This window comes from Carassius carassius, chromosome 48 (assembly GCF_963082965.1).
Source record: "Carassius carassius chromosome 48, fCarCar2.1, whole genome shotgun sequence".
Classification (NCBI taxonomy): domain Eukaryota; kingdom Metazoa; phylum Chordata; class Actinopteri; order Cypriniformes; family Cyprinidae; genus Carassius; species Carassius carassius.
Window position 1 is genome coordinate 8272671 of NC_081802.1, and position 19464 is coordinate 8292134.

General features: G+C 35.9%; 1 protein-coding gene across 13 annotated transcripts in view; it reads right to left on the reverse strand.

Annotated features, from left to right (window-relative positions):
* The window catches only part of patj (PATJ crumbs cell polarity complex component), a 106633-nt gene that overhangs the window by 61688 nt on the left and 25481 nt on the right, over positions 1 to 19464 (reverse strand). For 9 of the 13 annotated variants that reach the window (XM_059544011.1, XM_059544012.1, XM_059544016.1 and 6 more), the window contains exons 20-29: positions 17995 to 18204; positions 17505 to 17606; positions 15195 to 15497; positions 14930 to 15002; positions 14767 to 14842; positions 13268 to 13345; positions 13088 to 13159; positions 9300 to 9477; positions 8835 to 8945; positions 6681 to 6740 (exon numbers count right to left, since the gene is read on the reverse strand). In XM_059544011.1, coding sequence (XP_059399994.1) covers positions 6681 to 6740; positions 8835 to 8945; positions 9300 to 9477; positions 13088 to 13159; positions 13268 to 13345; positions 14767 to 14842; positions 14930 to 15002; positions 15195 to 15497; positions 17505 to 17606; positions 17995 to 18204 — 1263 coding nt within the window. The remainder of the gene's footprint in view (positions 1 to 6680; positions 6741 to 8834; positions 8946 to 9299; positions 9478 to 13087; positions 13160 to 13267; positions 13346 to 14766; positions 14843 to 14929; positions 15003 to 15194; positions 15498 to 17504; positions 17607 to 17994; positions 18205 to 19464) is intronic. The other 4 variants (XM_059544020.1, XM_059544019.1, XM_059544018.1 and 1 more) reach the window with 2 other exon arrangements.

Below are 19464 nucleotides of genomic sequence, written 5' to 3' on the forward strand. Positions count from 1 at the left end.
ACCCGCCTCTTGAGGATTGACCACAAGTTCACGATGGGATTAAGATCTGGGGAGTTTCCAGGCCATGGACCCAAAATTTCAACATTCTGGTCCCCGAGCCACTTAGTTCTCACTTTTGCCTTATGGCACGGTGCTCCATCGTGCTGGAAAATGCATTGTTCTTCACCAAACTGTTGTTGGATGAAGTTGCCTTTGGAGGGTGTTTTGGTACCATTCTTTATTCATGGCTGTGTTTTTGGGCAGAATTGTGAGTGAGCCCACTCCCTTGGATGAGAAGCAACCCCACACATGAATGGTGTCAGGATGCTTTACTGTTGGCATGACACAGGATTGATGGTAGCGCTCACCTTTTCTTCTCCAGACAAGCCTTTTTCCAGATGCCCTAAACAATCGGAAAGGGGCTTCATTGGAGAATATGACTTTGCCCCAGTCCTCAGCAGTCCATTCACTATAATTTTCTGCAGAAGATCAATCTGTCCCTGGTGTTTTTTTTGGAGAGAAGTGGCTTCTTTGCTGCCCTTCTTGACACCAGGCCATGTTCCAAAAGTCTTGGCCTCACTGATGCGCTCACACCTGCCTGCTGCCATTCCTGAGCAAGCTCTGCACTGGTGGCACTCCGATCCCGCAGCTGAATCCTCTTTAGGAGATGATCCTGGCGCTTGCTGTACTTTCTTGGACGCCCTGAAGCCTTCTTTACAAGAATTTAACCTCTTTCCTTGAAGTTCTTGATGATCCTATAAATTGTTGATTTAGGTGCAATCTTAGTAGCCACAATATCCTTGCCTGTGAAGCCATTTTTATGCAACGCAATGATGGCTGCACGCGTTTCTTTGCAGGTCACCATGGTTAACAATGGAAGAACAATGATTTCAAGCATCACCATCCTTTTAACATGTCAAGTCTGCCATTCTAACCCAATCAGCCTGACATAATGATCTCAAGCCTTGTGCTCGTCAACATTCTCACCTGAGTTAACAAGACGATTACCGAAATGATCTCAGCAGGTCCTTTAATGACAGCAATGAAATGCAGTGGAAAGTTTTTTTTGGGATTAAGTTAATTTTCATGGCAAAGAAGGACTATGCAATTCATCTGATCACTCTTCATAACATTCTGGAGTATATGCAAGTTGATATTATAAAAACTTAAGCAGCAACTTTTCCAATTTCCAATATTTATGTAATTCTCGAAACTTTTGGCCACGACTGTACTATTCCTCAAAAGGCAGAGCAAACTTAGAAACCCCAAAGCATGAATAAGAGAGACCTAGATAGAAGGAGCGGGAGATATGAATAATAAGAGCAAGAAAAATTGTAATTGGCAGCAAAATCAGGCAATAGGCTATTACGAGAAGTGTTGTCGTAAAACCGCTATGCCGGAGAAAAGCCTCAGGAGATGGACATGGGAATAATTTGCTGGAAAGCCACCATTGAAGCTGTTAACAAAATCTCAATACAAGGCACTTCAACTCACACAGCTCTACAGATACATGACAAGTATTTACCATTTGGGCTTTTATTGGAGCCAAAAGTGTTCATTGGTCAGTGGTCTATTGTTGTGAACAGATTTGTCACTATGGGATTTCTAGAGTGGTTCTAAGTTTTTAGAAAATCAATGTGATTTCCAGTGATGGAAAGAGTACTGAAAAAATATACTCAAGTAAAAGTACCATTACACTCTGAAACGTAGTGTGAGTAGAGTAAAAAGTACTTGTCCAAAAAATTACTTGAGTAAAACATAGCTTATTTAAAAGTACTCATGAGTAGTGAGTACTGAGCTGTGGATTATACCCCCTTTTGATAAACACTCTAGACTGCAATTTAAACATTTAAAAAACATTGTGCATACTGTAATTCACATTATCTTTTGTTGTTTATCAGAAAGAATAAAGAATATCTATCATCCAGCGGTTTTAATTTTGACTGCCAACTATTTAAAATACAATCAAAACAACATGGAAAACCTATTAAAGTGATGAAAAGATGAAAGAGTTATTCTCAGTACAATCATCACTATTTAAATCAAAGTAAAAAAAAAAAAAAATTAAATCAGGTATTAGGCCACAGAGCCAGAGCATGCTATTGTTTCTCATTAAATATTGTTTAGATAAATGCAAAGAATATAAAACCATTATTCTCTCCAAATGGTGCCAGTTTTAGTGTTTTGTGATAAAGAAATGAGAATCATAAACATGATAATTTATGTTAAAATTTTAACATAAATGCATATTTTTTTCTAGAAAGGGGCAACATTTACTTAAATTGTTATGGTGATTCTACAATTTATAAGGAACATTTTTAATTATGAAAAAGCTGCTCTATTAGCAGCATCTACATCTGAATGGAACAACAAACGTTGAACTTAAATTGTTTTTGCATGAGTGCACTTGCTAAATGAAAGCGGATTGTATAAAATTAATAATAAAAAACATTGTTTATTAATAAGCTGACTTATTACATCACGCGCTGACACAAATGCAGTATATTAACACCATGGTTCATCAATAAGATGCATACTGAATCTGGTACATTATTTCCATGTGTACATTATTTCCATGTTTTAGAGTAATCCCAACAAAATTTTTCATAGCGCGCAACGCGCTCAAACTCATCAGGAGTCAACAAGCTGCCAACTTCTCCAAATGATTACTGCAGGATTGTGCGTCTCTCTCCCTATACTGAAGTAAATGGGAATTAATTTACCATGTAATAAATGTGGCACTTGCGGGATTATTAACATTGTACGCAATACCTGCGACCTCACACCAAATTTCAGGCCCTGTAGATAGGCATGTCTAAACAGATGATTTAGTAAGCAAAAATCCAAAAATAACATATTAGAGGAAGATGCTGATAACGGAATTGATGTTTGAAGAATGCGCTACCAACAGCCATGAGTAACAGTAGCATACAAAATTTGATTTGACGAGAGTCACAAGACGTGAGTCACGTTGATGGATGAAAATCAAATCAAAACAAGCACGTCACAACCACAAACGGAAGGAAAATAGCAGAGAAAAAGTACAGACCCATCATTTAAAATGTACTAAAGTAAAAGTACATTTTTTAACTACTCAAAAAAAGTACAATTTCTGATAAAAACTACTTTATTATAGTAACGTGAGTAATTCGTTACTTCACACCCCGGTGATTTCTAGAGTGTTTGTAGTTTTTAGAACATCAATGTGTGATTTCTAGAGTGTTCAGAGTAGTTATTAAGGACATTAATGTGATTTCTAGAGTGTTCACAATGTGATTTCTAGATTGTTTGTAGGTTTTTTTTGAACATCAATGTGTGATTTCTAGAGTGTTCAGAGTAGTTATTAAGGACATTAATGTGATTTCTAGAGTGTTCAGAGTAGTTATTAAGGACATTAATGTGATTTCTAGAGTGTTCACAATGTGATTTCTAGATTGTTTGTAGGTTTTTTTTGAACATCAATGTGTCATTTCTAGAGTGTTCAGAGTAGTTATTAAGGACATTAATGTGATTTCTAGAGTGTTCAGAGTAGTTATTAAGGACATTAATGTGATTTCTAGAGTGTTCAGAGTAGTTATTAAGGACATTAATGTGATTTCTAGAGTGTTCAGAGTAGTTATTAAGGACATTAATGTGATTTCTAGAGTGTTCAGAGTAGTTATTAAGGACATTAATGTGATTTCTAGAGTGTTCACAATGTGATTTCTAGATTGTTTGTAGGTTTTTTTTGAACATCAATGTGTGATTTCTAGAGTGTTCAGAGTAGTTATTAAGGACATTAATGTGATTTCTAGAGTGTTCCGAGTAGTTATTAAGGACATTAATGTGATTTCTAGAGTGTTCACAATGTGATTTCTAGATTGTTTGTAGGTTTTTTTTGAACATCAATGTGTCATTTCTAGAGTGTTCAGAGTAGTTATTAAGGACATTAATGTGATTTCTAGAGTGTTCAGAGTAGTTATTAAGGACATTAATGTGATTTCTAGAGTGTTCAGAGTAGTTATTAAGGACATTAATGTGATTTCTAGAGTGTTCAGAGTAGTTATTAAGGACATTAATGTGATTTCTAGAGTGTTCAGAGTAGTTATTAAGGACATTAATGTGATTTCTAGAGTGTTCACAATGTGATTTCTAGATTGTTTGTAGGTTTTTTTTGAACATCAATGTGTCATTTCTAGAGTGTTCAGAGTAGTTATTAAGGACATTAATGTGATTTCTAGAGTGTTCAGAGTAGTTATTAAGGACATTAATGTGATTTCTAGAGTGTTTGTAGTTTTTAGAACATCAATGTGTGATTTCTAGAGTGTTCAGAGTAGTTATTAAGGACATTAATGTGATTTCTAGAGTGTTCACAATGTGATTTCTAGATTGTTTGTAGGTTTTTTTTGAACATCAATGTGTGATTTCTAGAGTGTTCAGAGTAGTTATTAAGGACATTAATGTGATTTCTAGAGTGTTCAGAGTAGTTATTAAAAACATTAATGTGATTTCTAGATTGTTTGTAGTTTTTAGAACATCACTGTGTGTGATTTGTAGAGTGTTTGGAGTAGTTCTTAAGAACATCAATGTGATTTCTAGAATGTTCAGAGTAGTTTTTAGAACATTAATGTGTGATTTTTAGAGTGTTTGTAGTTTTTAGAACATCTATGTGTGAAGTCTAGAGCAGCGGTTCTCAATTCCACATTTTGTATGTCTCTTTGTAAACACACCGCGAGGAATGGAATTGAGAACCGCTGAGTGTTCGTAGTAGTTAACACATAAACGTGTGATTTCTAGAGTGTCCTGCGCAGTTTTTAGAACATTAATATGCCATTTCTAGAGTGTTCTGAGTAACTTTTTGGGCACCCCCACATAATTTCTAGAGGTTTTTGAGTACTTTAATATGCTACATAATTTATAGGGTGCTCTAAGTATTTTTTTGCACGTTATATGCTTTTTGTAGGGTGTTCTGATTTATTTTTTACCATGTTGCTATGCGATTTCTAGGAAGTTCTGAGTAGATTAAAAATACATTGAACATACATGCTAAATAACACACTTGACCAGCGAGAACAGTGTCTAATCAAACGATCTGTCAACAGAGCAGCAGCTATAGTAGCTAATGTTAGCTGCCTCTATTGGGTCTATTAGCATTAATCAGCTATTAGCAGCGCTTACAGAATGATGCTGTAATGTTTCACTGCTCCTGAGAGCTGCACTTACTGCTGATTAATAACTAAGTGATGGAAGAATAAGAAGTAGGAAGAAAGACCCCTAATGTGTGCAACAGATGTGAATACAGGAATTAGCAGTCAAAGCTAATTTTCCTATGTTTGCAAACAATTTTGCACATAATATGTGGGGGGAAAATTATAACTCAATATAAAATCAAATTGTTCCATTTAGTCTGTTTCTGTTTCCTTTTAAAGCTAAATTTCCATTTTCTTTCTGAATGTACTACCCGAAATAGAAAGCAGAGTGAGTTTGTCTTCAGATACAAGCTGAAATGTTAATTAAATTTGTGCGGTGTAATTAGAGAGCCCCATATTCTGATTGTGGTGAATAATCACGTAGCCTCGGGAGCCGAATGCAACTAATGGATGAAGGAGCAATTAGGCAAATTACTGTCATTTTAAATTAATTGCTAGATAAAACCAGAGGTATCTAGAAGATTCAAAATCTGGATTCTTCTGCAGGTCTCTTGGGAAGAGACACCATTTCTCAGAAACATGGGCTTGCTGGTGCACATTTGTCCTCTTTCTTTCATTTTCTCTCTGGATTCTGGCACGCAGTGAGGGCTAAACCAAATTGTGATAGGTTGTGCTTTGATGTGAGTGGAAATCAGGCTCAGACACTTACACTAGTGGATACACAGACATCTGTGAGAGCTGGGACCTAATAACAGATCATTATGGACACTGCAGTTCCAGTGAGAATCATATTGCAGTGAATGCTGCTGTTTTGAGCTCTAACAAAGACAGCAAATCTTATGTCTTCAGAAATCTTATATTTAATCATTTTTATAGTATAATAATAATTTTTATCTTTTTTATTTTACTATAATAATTAAAATCACAGTTTTAGCAAGATTGCATACATTTTAAAAAAATCTTTTTTTGTATTAATTACAGTCTGATACCACACTGAAAATCTAGCATTCAAAATCCATTTTAGTTTTTAAATGTACAATTTGCCATGAACATTTTGTAATAAAGAATTTTTTTATTTTTAAAAAAGGGGCAAAAACTGTATAACAAATACAATAATTAAAGTCAAACGAAGATAAAATAATAAAAAAGAATCTTGCTTATTATAATCTGTCAGTTTATGCACTGATATAAAATGTAGCATTCAAAATCCAAATTAAACCTGGAAATAACGTTTTTGAAATTCTAATAATATAATTTATAATGATTTTTAAATAAAATTATTTTTTTGATAATTAAGTTTAACTTTGGATAAGGATTCTCAATATCAAAAGATTCAAATAAATCAAAAAATGTTGAACTATTATTAATATTTCTATAAAATAAAGAGATTGAGTTAATTTGTATTTCAGCCCTTTTAAATAATAACACAAGCTAAATAACAAACAGCTCTATTTACAACATCTGTTAGTATATGTATATTCTCACAGGACCTGGCTTGAGAAGGCCAGAGCTGAAGGTGAAAGAGCCAGAACTCATGCGTGAGCTTGTGCAGAGCTCAGGCTTGTAACTCACCTGGGCTTCTTTCCTCTTAGCTTTGTGCTGTCTAATGCTGGAGGCCATCACTGAAACAGGCTGAGAACACACACACACACATACATACAGACAGTCAACCTCACGGACAACAAACCGGGACACATCAGCTCTAGAGATGTGCATTCCCTGACTGGGGCTGAGAGCGAACCAAATCAATTATCTCAGACAGAGAAACACATCAATCTTTAACATGCCGTTATTGTCGCTATTACTATTGAATGCATCCAATCAGGAGGGATTAGTGAATGGCATGAGAGCAGCACAAGATCCTCCGGCTATATGAATGCTGAGGTCGAATTACCCAACCTACAGCACATCCGAACTAAAGCCAGAAAAATCATTAAGTTATATTAAAAAACAGCTCTGCTCGCTGGTGCACAAGATGCAACCGCAGCCTTAAGGTCAACACAGACAGGTTCAGAAGAGCTTCTGCCCTCAAATCACACAGTTCCTTAATAACGATGCTGCTGGAGGCTTGCAGGCTGCTCCCGACCACAATATTGTGAGGCAAAAATCATCCAGTAGTTCTCTAGAGATGCACCTCCTCACATTTCAGTCACATTTCCTATATTCAACTGTGTTTTGTTATGTAAAGATTACTTAGAATAAGAAATAAAAAAAACATACTGGCCAAGGGACATAATTGGTTGAACGATTTTGGTAATACCTAAGAAATATTTTTTGTGAATTGAACTAATTTGTGTAATTAACTTCCCATTTTCATATGCATTTAATATATTTATAATTACTATTAATTCTTAATAAATGCATATGGTTATTTATTGACATTACATGTATTGTTTGTACATTTATGTAATTTTATTACAATATTTAAATGTTTCTCTTAAGGCTTACAGATATATTATTGTAAGACCTTAAGACATGTTCGTGTGCATATATACCATGAGTCAAGGTGGGTGGCAAGAAAAAAAAAAAAAAAAAAAAATTTTATATATATATAAAAAGGCAAAAGAAAAACCTTTCAGGAGTAATCATCAAAACAATGGCCTGCTGTATTGCAATGCACTAAAGCAGTCAATACAGCACAATCAAGAATAGCTAAAAGAGGTTGCCAACGTTTACTAAACTGTGTACTATTGCTGCTGATTTGAATGGCGATCAGTTGAAGGCCTTTCATTTTTAACCAGAAATGTGGTTCTGACATGTGTCTTTTTCCCCAGTCACTTGAAATGTGTCCGTTTTGAATCGTAGTTACCAAAGGCTAGAAATATGAAGAAAACAATAAACACTGTGGCACTCTATTCTGTCATAAATGGCATACCATTCATTCCTGAACTTTCTACCATCCATTACAGTGACATTACGGATTGATATCCAGTATAAATAAACATTAAAATGTTTCAGTAATTTGAGTAATTACTATCACTAAATACTTGTGAATTTTATCATTAATAGAATTTTATACAAATTGTATTACAGTATCTAAATATTAGATAAATGTGTTATTATATAAATTACAATAATATTAAATATACCTTATATTAAATATAATGCTTTTGAAATGTATATAACTGTATTTTTATTGCTACAATTATTTTGGGGCATCTTTTTGACGTTTTAATTAACAGTCACACAGCAGAAATAAAAGAAAGGGACAGCTTCATGAAAATACAACACAGGATGATTTCCAACTTGAATCTCCTACACGAGCAGCGTGGCTAAATGTGTCAGCGAACAACTACAGCATTTATTTGTGTTTTGTTAAGCTTTTGGCCCATAGTATTAGACTACTTTAGACATTTCTTTGAATTCCGTAAACAACGCAGAGTAAATGCGCCATCTGCGTCAGAATGAATTTACAGGTATTTTTTAAAAGGTCATATTCTTACAGATTATATGTGTGAAAGGGGCTATAGAAAAATACTAGGGGGTACAAGCAATCAAAAGTCAGCTAGATCTTTAATGGCAGAGCGGCGTCAGGAAGTGGCTCAAGAGTTCACCGTCATTTACCAGCCCTGAGTGGATTTAATATTGTTGAACTGGAAATGAATTGGCCCCGTTTTCATAAATGAGAGCACTCAAGCATGAACAAGGGAGGGGGTCATATCTGAGGTGCACAGAGGCAGGAGTAGAGGACGGCCTTTTAAATGGAGTTTGAAATGGCAGGTTTACCCGTGGAGTGGAGGACAGGCTCTGCACGACGAAGACCACGGGACTGGGTGCCGCTTTGATAGCCTGTACTGCCTCCTCATGGCTGGCATTCTGCAAATCCACCCCACAAACCTATTTAATACAAAGGACGGAGGAGAAAAAAAAGAAGGGGAGGAGAAAGAGATAAGAGGGGATTTAAAATGGACTTGCAGGATTTTGATGTGCACATCATAAAAAGGTAATTTACACATTGTTATAGGTATAACGTATAGTAGCAAAAGTAGTGGGAAATCAAGTAAAGCCATTTTTAATGCAAGAAAACCTTTCTAGGCAGATTCGGGGATAAATAAAAGCAACAAAACACAGAATATGGCCCCTTTAAAATGGTAAGGAAGCATAAAAGACCAGAATAATGTAATGTCAACAGATGAAGCGGCTATATTAAGAGCAAATGCGTCTGAAGGTGTCTGTGTGTGGCTCTCAGACCTGTAAGATCTTGTCTCCTGTTTTAAGGGCACCCGTGCGTCCAGCTGGGCTGTCTGGCAGCACCTGTTTGATGAAAATGCCCTTCAGTTCCTCTCCGTTCTTCAGCCTCTTTATAACGGTGCGGCCGCCCACTATGCTGATACCCAGAGACTCCTGCGGCTCTGGCCACACCTCCACTCTAGGGAAAAAAATGTTTTATTAAAATTTTATTAAAATAAATAAAATAATAAAAAATATAATTGTTAATTATTATTTATTGTAACTTTAATATATATATTAAAATATATATATATACACACACACACACAAACACTAAGACATAGTATAATATAATATAATTTAATATATTATATTATAATTATTAAAAAGCATTTTTGGTTTCAGTTTTCATCCAAGTGCATCCAAAAATGTCGGTTTCGGCGCAGAATTTTCATTTTGGTGCATCCCTATATAATATCATATCATATAATAATAGAAAAAAGGAAGAGCAGAGGCTCATTTGATTAATTATCTCTGATACAAAAACATCACATCACTTCCTGTCCTTATCATATAGACTGTTTCATCGGGCGCACGCGCCTGGACCTAAGTTAACTTCCGGTCTGTGTTGTGTATATCGGTCTGGCTGCGGTGCCTTCTACAAACGCAGTTAAAGTCAAGGTGATGAGTAGACTGAAGTTGGGCTCAGGTGGTTGTGCTGCGGGATGTGTTTCCCATACATTTATTTATTTTTGGAGACTCGCCACAATTTTAAAACTGATCGATTTTCAAAAAGGCTTTGTTGAATAAACATGAGTAACGTTACGTACTGCACGTTTAATAATAATAATTCCTTACATTTATATGTTTAAATATCAAAACGAGGCACAGGTGTGTTTTTATAATCGCTGTATTTCTGAAGGAAGACTTGCATGTTATATGCCTGATAAAGCAGCGTGTGAGCTTACCAGCTCTGCTTTGTTTACAGCTGTTACTGGGGAAACCTCTATTTCTCGCGCTTTATGTCTATGCTTTAAAACATCTCCTCCTGGCAAAGAATGAATTTGCATTTTCATTAAGTCCGCCTGATCCACACAGCAAACATATTTTGTTTGTTATCAAAAAATATCTAATCTAGAGGGACTTGGCTGTTGTTATTGATTCTATTTGGAAGTCTACCGGAAGTTAAGTTAGGTCCAAAAAAGCGCGCATGCGCAGTAACGTTTGTTTATGTTGTTGCCGTTGAAACCGTCTGATATATATATATATATATCATCATATATATATATATATATATATATATATATATATATATAAATAAATGTCTGTATTTGTTTGTTTGTATGCATAAGGGTGATACACGATAATAATATAATACGTAAATAGTAATAACGATAATAATACAATTATTCAAATATTAAATCTGAACAATCTGTCAATAAACAAGCATTTAATAGAAGCCTTATAACCTTCCTTGGTGAACTATATATAAAATAAGAATATTTTTTACTTATTTTAACCTTTATGGATGTCACTATTTGCAAATAATCATTTAAATATTAATTTATAGAATATCAAAATACTTTTATATGAAAAATACAATTTATAAAACACGAAGGATTGAATGAATATACATTTCTTTTTAAACCTAATCAACACTTAACTTTATATATATATATACACACACACACACGCAAGTAAATTGCACAATGCAGTTTTTAAATTAACTTCTAAATTGTAAAAATTCAATTTGTTGTTAAAATATATTAATTTACACAGTGGCTCTCACATCTTGTTTATTTAAACATTAAATAATTAAGACATCTCTAACAGGTAAAGTAAAATATAATGAGTATATAGTCCAATAATTAGCAAAAAGCTCTTCTCTAGACCAGTGGTTCCCAAACTTTTCCATTCCACGACCCACCTAGACAAGTGTAATCTATTTCATGACCCACCACAATATTTGAGGAAAAAAAAGGTTGATATTACTTTAAGCCTAATCTTACTTAAAAGTTTGATGACAGAAATGAAGTATTTAAGAAAAAAAAACTTTTTATTTTAGAGTAGGCCTACACCTGAAAAAAATCACTATTAATATTTAAGTTTTAATTTTTGTTTACAGACTTTAGAATATGTAGTGTCCATAAAAACGTTAAACAGGCTCACTCCAGTGAACTGTAATCTGCGCTGCTGTGTTTTGTTGCAGAAAATGCATTCACGATCCTTCCGTGTGTGTCGGTGAGAACGGAGCACAATCCAACACTTTTTTTAGAAAAAGCATAAGAAGCAAAGCAGAACTATCTAAAACTGTTTGGAGATTAAAATAATTGTGAAATAGGTAAAAAATAATAATAAACATGTGTCTCGTTTTAAATAAACAAAAAAAAAAAAAACTGGATGACATTAAGTTCAGGCAGAAATTTATTTTAGCAATGGTTAAATTAATGTTCAGCAATATCTTCAAAAGATTTCTGAACTTTGGCAAATTTTTCTCTAAAAAGAGATGATACGTCAAGGAGTATTGCATTATTTTTTTGTGCATTTTGTTATGTGGAAATGTTTAAATCTTGTAGTGTTACAATTAACCCTGCGTTTGTGCACTGCTCACCCTGTACATGTGAAATGCTTTTTACAAACCGTTTCCCGAACGAAAAAAGTGCACAGAGCTCAAACGGACGATAGAAATGAATGAACATGGCCTACCTGAAACCGTTTTCGTAACATTTGTTTTCTGGTGTATGCAATCTCATGCGGAATATAGTGTATTGAAGTGAGCAAGTTTTTCTCTTTTAATAATGCGGACCGATTGAACCTTTTAATGACATTGCTCTGAGACCTTCACTGTTATTACAACTCGTGCGCGCCCGCGCTTCAAAACACGCAAAGCACGCGGACTTAATTGCAATTCGAAAATCACACTAAGGATATTGCAGTCCTTATTAATGTTGGTGGGCTATATCATTGTGACGAGTGGGTTCCCGGTTCCCGCCTCCTCCTTCCCGTGATTGAGAAGTTTTTAATGTGTTAGACTGGTGCCGAAGCCTGGGAGGAAGGAGGGACGCGCTGCCGAAGATCCCTCGGCACTGAGGTGAATCCGCAGTGCCATCGAGTAGGGCGAAGGAGGATGCTCGAGGCGGTGGGCTGGAGTGAGTTGCCGGGGAGACGGACGCTCCTCTTTTGTATCCTTCCGATCTCCTCCGTGGTTCTCGAGACTGGTGAGTCGAGCAGGTGTCGCTCAATTCCAATCACTCCACCGGCCTCGCACCGTTCCCACTCGTCACTTTCGTGCAGCCCTAGACTGAACTGTGTGTGTGTGTGTCATTGAAACGCAAATTTAGCTGCAGCCAAGTGACTTTGTGCGACCCACCTTGTTCCATTCTGTGACCCACAAGTGGGTCGCGACCCACAGTTTGAAAACCCCTGCTCTAGACTACATTTATAAAGAAATAACGAGCCATTGACACTGATGACTTCCTGAAGTAAATTAAATGCTACGTGACGTTTTGTTTACAAGCTGTTTTACTGCCGTCTTTCTGTGGTTGAAACACCGATTGAGCGATTCCATGAGGCATGAGATGTTCATTCATGTTTATTTTGCGTTAAAACTAATAGTAAAGAAGAAGGGATGATCGCGCTGACGTTATTATAATTAGATTTTTTTTTCATAGGCTATCATTTTTTAAATGTTACATTTTATTATTATCATTATTTTATTTTTTTTGCTTCCATTTACATTTTTGTTACTACTTCGTTACTTCCTTTCCATGGAAATCTCCTGATTCACAGAAACTCTTGATTGTTTTTACCTGCGAGGGGGACCCCAGTGACTGAACGCAGGTGTCTCCTCACCTTCTCCCTCCTCTCTTTCAGGCAGATCACTGCAGACAATACATTTACTGTACAGTCATAATACTGTAAAGCATCATGCCTAAACTTACCATCAAATTCTAAAACACAAATGATTCTAAATGATGCAAAGTTGCTACCTGTGGCCTTCTCTCATTGAACCAGCAGCCCCCTGTTTTCTTCTCTTCCTGCTGCGAGAGGAAGTGCGCTGTGCAGTTCTGCAGAGAGAAATCGAGCACACAAATCCCTCAAAGATGTATTCCAGTCCCAGACTCAGTCTTAGTCTCATATGCTAGATTGAATCAGGTTTACACAGAATAAACAGCGATTCTGACTTAATCACACTCACATTAACCATCTCAGATCCGTAAGGTCTGCGTTCACAAAAGCAAGTGAAATTATTTCTTAAATATTTCACTTGATTAAACAGCATGAACAAACAAATTCCACTGTAATATCAGAGAAGAATAAAGTATGATTAATAATGTATAAAGAGGAGCGGAGGAAAGCCATCCAACAGCTTATAAACTTACTTGATTTAAAATCTCTGATACAAAAACATTAAATCAATCAGCATTACTTCCTGTCCCTATTAAAATCATTACATAAACAGAGCTAGAACATACAACTAGAAGAGAGTTTTTTTTATTTTTTTATGTGCTTTGAGCTTAGCAAATTGCAGAGAAGGTGCTCTAGAAAACAAATAATAATATAATTATTATATTATAGAAAATACATTATCATATTGCTATTTTATAAAGTGTTCGTGTTAAAATATTTTTATAAAATGCTACACTACTAATACTACTAATAATAATTAGTATCATTACTGTTCTTATTATTTATTGTTAGATTTATGTTATTTAATTATATTTATTTAGAACATTTATAGTTTATTCATAATTTAATAAGAGTGCAAATATTTTCCCTTTCGGAAGATCAATATTGTGCAGTGAAAAAATAATGAATGTGTTAATTATTTCCATAAACATGTATGTGCATAAACCAAAAAGCAGTCTCTCTCACACACACACACACACACACACACACACACACACACACACACACACACACTCTCTATTACACTGATGTCATAATAAACAGCTGGCCGAGTCTCAGCTGCATTTCACACCAATTTGACACATTTCATTTTGTAGTTTAAAACGGTGTTTAATATCCGTTTCTCACTTTTCCTCAATTTCTCCACCACACCTGGGTTATTGATTATCACAATTAACTCATTTTCATAATTAAGATAAGCATGATCATTTTCTAATACTTGTAGCAAATCAAAAAGCATGAATCTCTAAATTATGATTACCTGCTTAATTTGAATATCTTATTTTTACATCTTTAAAATTCTAGTTTATTAACGGCCCTTGTTAATATTTAAGCACCACATCTGTCCAGCAGGTGGAGTTATCGTTCCATTAGTAAACAATCACAGTAATTAAAATTCCACACAGGGCACCTGATGAAAACAAGGACCAAAAATTCATAATCGCATAAGTCATAATCGCGTTGTGTTTTTAAAACGTTGTCCCCTAAACCAAAGACAACATGGCAATTTGTTCATAAACAGAACTTAGCTGAGTGATGGATAGAGATGTGTGTGTGTTTATTACAGATGGAGACTCACTCTGTGTCGGTGTCGGTCAAGGTAAGCTCTGAGTCTGCCTCGCTGTCTGCTGCCTCGATCCATGTGGCAGACTGACCTGAGAACAGATGTATAAATGTCAAACTGCAATGAACTACAGTATATTAAGACTGAAATAAGCCTTGCTTTGAAGACAAATACTCACTAAGGGGAATTTGCGGAAGCTGCAACTGAATCTTCTCAAAGCTTGTGCAAAGCTCATTGTCCACCTCTGGAAACTAAACAACACAAGAATTCAATACACCCCAAAATAAAAATTAATTATACCTTGAATATTCTTAATAAAAAATTCTCACTGTGACAACATAAAATTCTCATTAATTTAATGCATTCATTTTTGTGTATGGTATCATTTGTTGTAATGGTTTTCATTTAAATGTATAGGAATAAAAAATATTTAAATGTAAAACCTGTTCTTGTGCATCAGGTTGATTGTTGAACTGGTATGGGCTGGGTGGTGTTAGCTCTTCCCAGGAGCGAGTCTTAACACTCAAGTATGAAGGCAGACTGTCGCCCTTGACCTTGGAGCTCCCTTGATCCTTCATGGTGTCCATCTCCTGCTCTTCATCATCCTCATCTACAGGCATCTCTCGTTCCAGGACGGGCAGGAGGCCAATGGTGGTGAGGGGAGAGGTGTAGCGGGGCTCAGCATCCAGGATAAGCTCTGGCTCCTCATCCAGGTCGTCAGATAAGATAGAGCCATTTCCAAAGTCCTATCCACAACAAAAATGATGTTTCATCTTAAATTTCTAGTCTGTTACTCACTCAAAGAAAAAGTCAGAAGAGTTAGTAAAGTAGTATAAATCCACCACTTTTAAATGGAAAAGAACAGCTTGAACATTCTACTAAACATCTATTTTACGGTTCCACAGAAAAACGGAAAAATAAAACAGAATTTGCATTTTAGGTAAAATATTTTTTATATTTTTTAGAGATTTTCCTCTAAAGAAATTCAATCCAAAATTTTGAACCACAGAGCTATATTAACCAAATACAAGCTAAAAAGTCCATATTTATATAAACAATGCTAAAAAAATGCAATCTTTAGTCAAAGCAAGGCCTAAGAGCTGTGCTAAACTCGAACCTGTTAAATGTTAATATTTATATAATTCATGCTCAAAAATGGCATCTTTAGTTTTTTCATAGAAAGCTAGTCCAAGAGTTAAACTAAACTCAGTCCAAGACTATGTATTACTTTCTGAGGAGATCATTTTTGGTTGAAAAATCCCTTTAATAGTACTACAGTATGATAATTTTTTTGAGACGCCCCCCCCCACACCGAAACTCCTGATAGTGAAACCTTTTGCTACTTTAAACCCCTTTTTAACATTTCTCCCCCCTAAATTATCCGCTAACAGAAACGTCTGATGTTGGAGTGGGCGTGGAGGGTAGAGACATCTCACCTCTCATCTGTCTGCTGCATACAAAGCAGCTCTTTCTATCCCTGCAACAGGGTGCCAGAGCTTGTCCTCCTCTCCCTCTTCCACACACATACAGATCATAAGAGCTGAAAGCGCACTTTTCCCCTACGATGCTCCAACAAGCCGACTCACTGCCTTTCTCACTCACCCTTGCAGCGAGCAGAACCAATTTGCCATGAAAAATGTGTCGAGTCTAAAATCTTAATGGCGTAATTAGTCTCTTTTTGAGTAGATTTACAGCAGCACTTGACTCGGCTGCCTCAATTACATCTATGCTAAAATTCAAGGATAATATGATACATTTCAAAGGCCCATAGAGGGGGTCATGCATCAGCTCTAAAAAGATTTCTCTCATGAGGCTTGCTCATTTGTTCCTCTTTTTTCTCACTCATCTTCTTTTGCTCGAGCTCTTTTTCTTTCTCGCTTGGGATCTCTTTTTTAATAACGACTGTAGTTGGGGTTTCTTTGCTACATATTGATGGTTGGGGTTTCTTTGCTACATATTGATGGACATAAGTGTGTTTTCAGATGTTGGACCAGGGGTCTTCAACTTTTTCTCATGACAACAACAAAACATTTAGCCTAACTTTAGCTTACTAACTTCTGCTTTTGCTAAAGTTAATGTTGTATTTTTACATTGTTTTGATTTAAAAATTATTTAAAATATAGAGTCTATAATTGGCAACCTCCCTGCAGTACCATATATATACAATAACTGTTTACTAGATTTTTTTGTTATTAAAAGTTTATATGTATAAAAGACGGTGGGATGTTTTATAAGGTATACTGTATATGTGAATATAAGATTATAGTATTTATGTAATGTACATATATATACTATGGTTCAAAAGGTTTGGATCTGTAAAATGTGTACTTTTTTGAAAGAAGTTTCTTATGCTCACCAAGGCTGCATTTATTTGCTTGAAAAAACTGTAAAAACAGTAATATTGAGAAATATCAAAATTTTAAATAAGCATTTTTTTATATTAATTTATTTTAAAATTATTCCAGTGATGCAAAGCCTAATTTTTAGCATCATTACTCCTGTCTTAGTCACATGATCCTTCAGAAATCATTCTAATATGCTGATTTTCTTCTCAAGAAACATTTCTTATCATCAATGCTGAAAACAGTTACAGTGTAATATTTAGTGGAAACTATGATCTTTTTTTTACTTAATAGAAATCTAAAAAATAACAGCATTTATTTAAAACAGAAGTCTTTTGTAAATGTCATTTTAATGCTAAAATATGTATTAACTGCTTTCAAAAAAGTGAACTAAAAGAGTATTCTGAATACCTCTTGCATAGATGGTAGAGTGACGGAATGCTTTGCTGTTGTTTGCTCATCAGCGCCCTCTACAGCCCAAGAGGACTGCTGCCCACTGCCTTTGACCTCTGCCTGTGTAGTTCACAGACACAAAACAATGCAAAATAAACTTAGTGACTAAACGGACATATCATATATAACACTGTGCCAATAGCAGGATGAACCAAACATTTAACTACCAAAAGCCAAACATGCTTTTATAATGTTCATCTAACAGTGTTACAGTAACCTAATTCACATTCATGGGTAAACATCTGATTTACATAGCACAAAAATGTAATGAAAAATTGTGAGATAAAGTTTAAAATAAGATAAAATCACTCATTTAAACACTATAAAGCTCCACAATCCAAAGTAATACGTTGAAGAAATACCCAACAATCTTAAATATTTACTCAAATAAACACTTCCAGCTCTGAATGTTAACAGTATGAGGCCATAATTACATAGTGGCTCTTACCACCAGTGGTTTCCTGATTCCAAGGTAAACTCTCCCAGGCGGAGCAGATTTGAGGACCTCTACGGCCTGGGCCAGAGAGCATGTTTCCAGATGAGTGTCATTGACGAAAACCAGCTGGTCACCCGGGAGAAGCCCCCCGTGATTGTCCGCCACCCCCCCAGGCACCAGAGAGCGGATGACAATCAAAGAGCGTGCAACATCCAGAGGGTCCTGCAGAGGGCAATGCAGACCAACGCAAACACACAAACAGAAAAACAGAGGGGAAAAAGAAACATGAGAACAAAGTGAGGAGCAATGGTGACCCTGATTTAACCTATACATCACAGTCACATCAAAAAGCAGATCAAGAAGACTGCCTTTTGAAGTTTCATTTATGCTTGAATTGTAATACAAACATTTAATTAAAACAGCACCTGTGTAAGCAGAGCATAAAAATTTACAAACAAGCAAATGGGTCATTCCTGTTATGCGGTACCTTTTGAATGCTACTTAGAGAAAACCTCACACATATGTACTTTACAACAGGAATGACTTGGCTAGCTTTGCATTGAAATCCACTTCCAAAAGAGTGAAAGGCCAAATGAGGCCAACTCCAACATCCCAAGCGCTATGGTATCAATCACATCTCTGGGGAGCTCTGCCATAAAACCGCAATTCAACCGATTTGATGTCTCCAACAATATATTTCATGACCCATATGGGCGGCTTTTATGTGGCGAATGACAATATAAAAGTGATTAACAAGTAGTTATTTCAGAGTAAAAACTGAAGCGGGAGCACAGTCATTAGTAATCTCATCTATCTGCCCATGAACATTTACAATCCAACCATGTCAAAAGACCTGACAAATGGGCGATCCTTGCATTTTTTGAGATTTCTGACATGAATCTCTTCTACTGTAATGTTATAAATGAAAAGTATGTTGTTTTTTAATCATTTCAGTATCTGGAGTTGTTTTTTGGACAAGACCACAAAAGACATGTCAAGGTTCAGACCACAATGACCACTCAAAAAAAGGAGATAATATATTATTGACAAGGATTTTTGAGTGAAACTGCGGACAGCAGATCGGGAAACTTCACCCAGCTCAACCATTAAAAGTGGGTTAGCAAACCCGGTAATTACTGCCCCCTGATTACCCAGTGAGCCACTGCTGCACGGGAAGCAGACGAGAAGAGAAATGCAATTTCAGAGCAAGATGAACTGAGGCCTGCTAGAAGGGAAAGAAAGAGGGAAAAAAAAAGACAGGAAAAAGTTGGAGAGAGGATTTGAAGTTCCACTCCAGCTGGCGCTTTAGGAGGACACAGGCTGCATTGTCCGGCTGCCGGGTTCCAGCCAAGCGTGCTTTGCTTTCCAAGCCCTGCTCTCATCCCACATGGCCAGTGATGTCAGTAGAGCAGCTATGAAAAAAGGCAAGGGGAACAGGCAAGCACAAGGGGCCCCCTAATATGACAATACGTCACCTGCTAG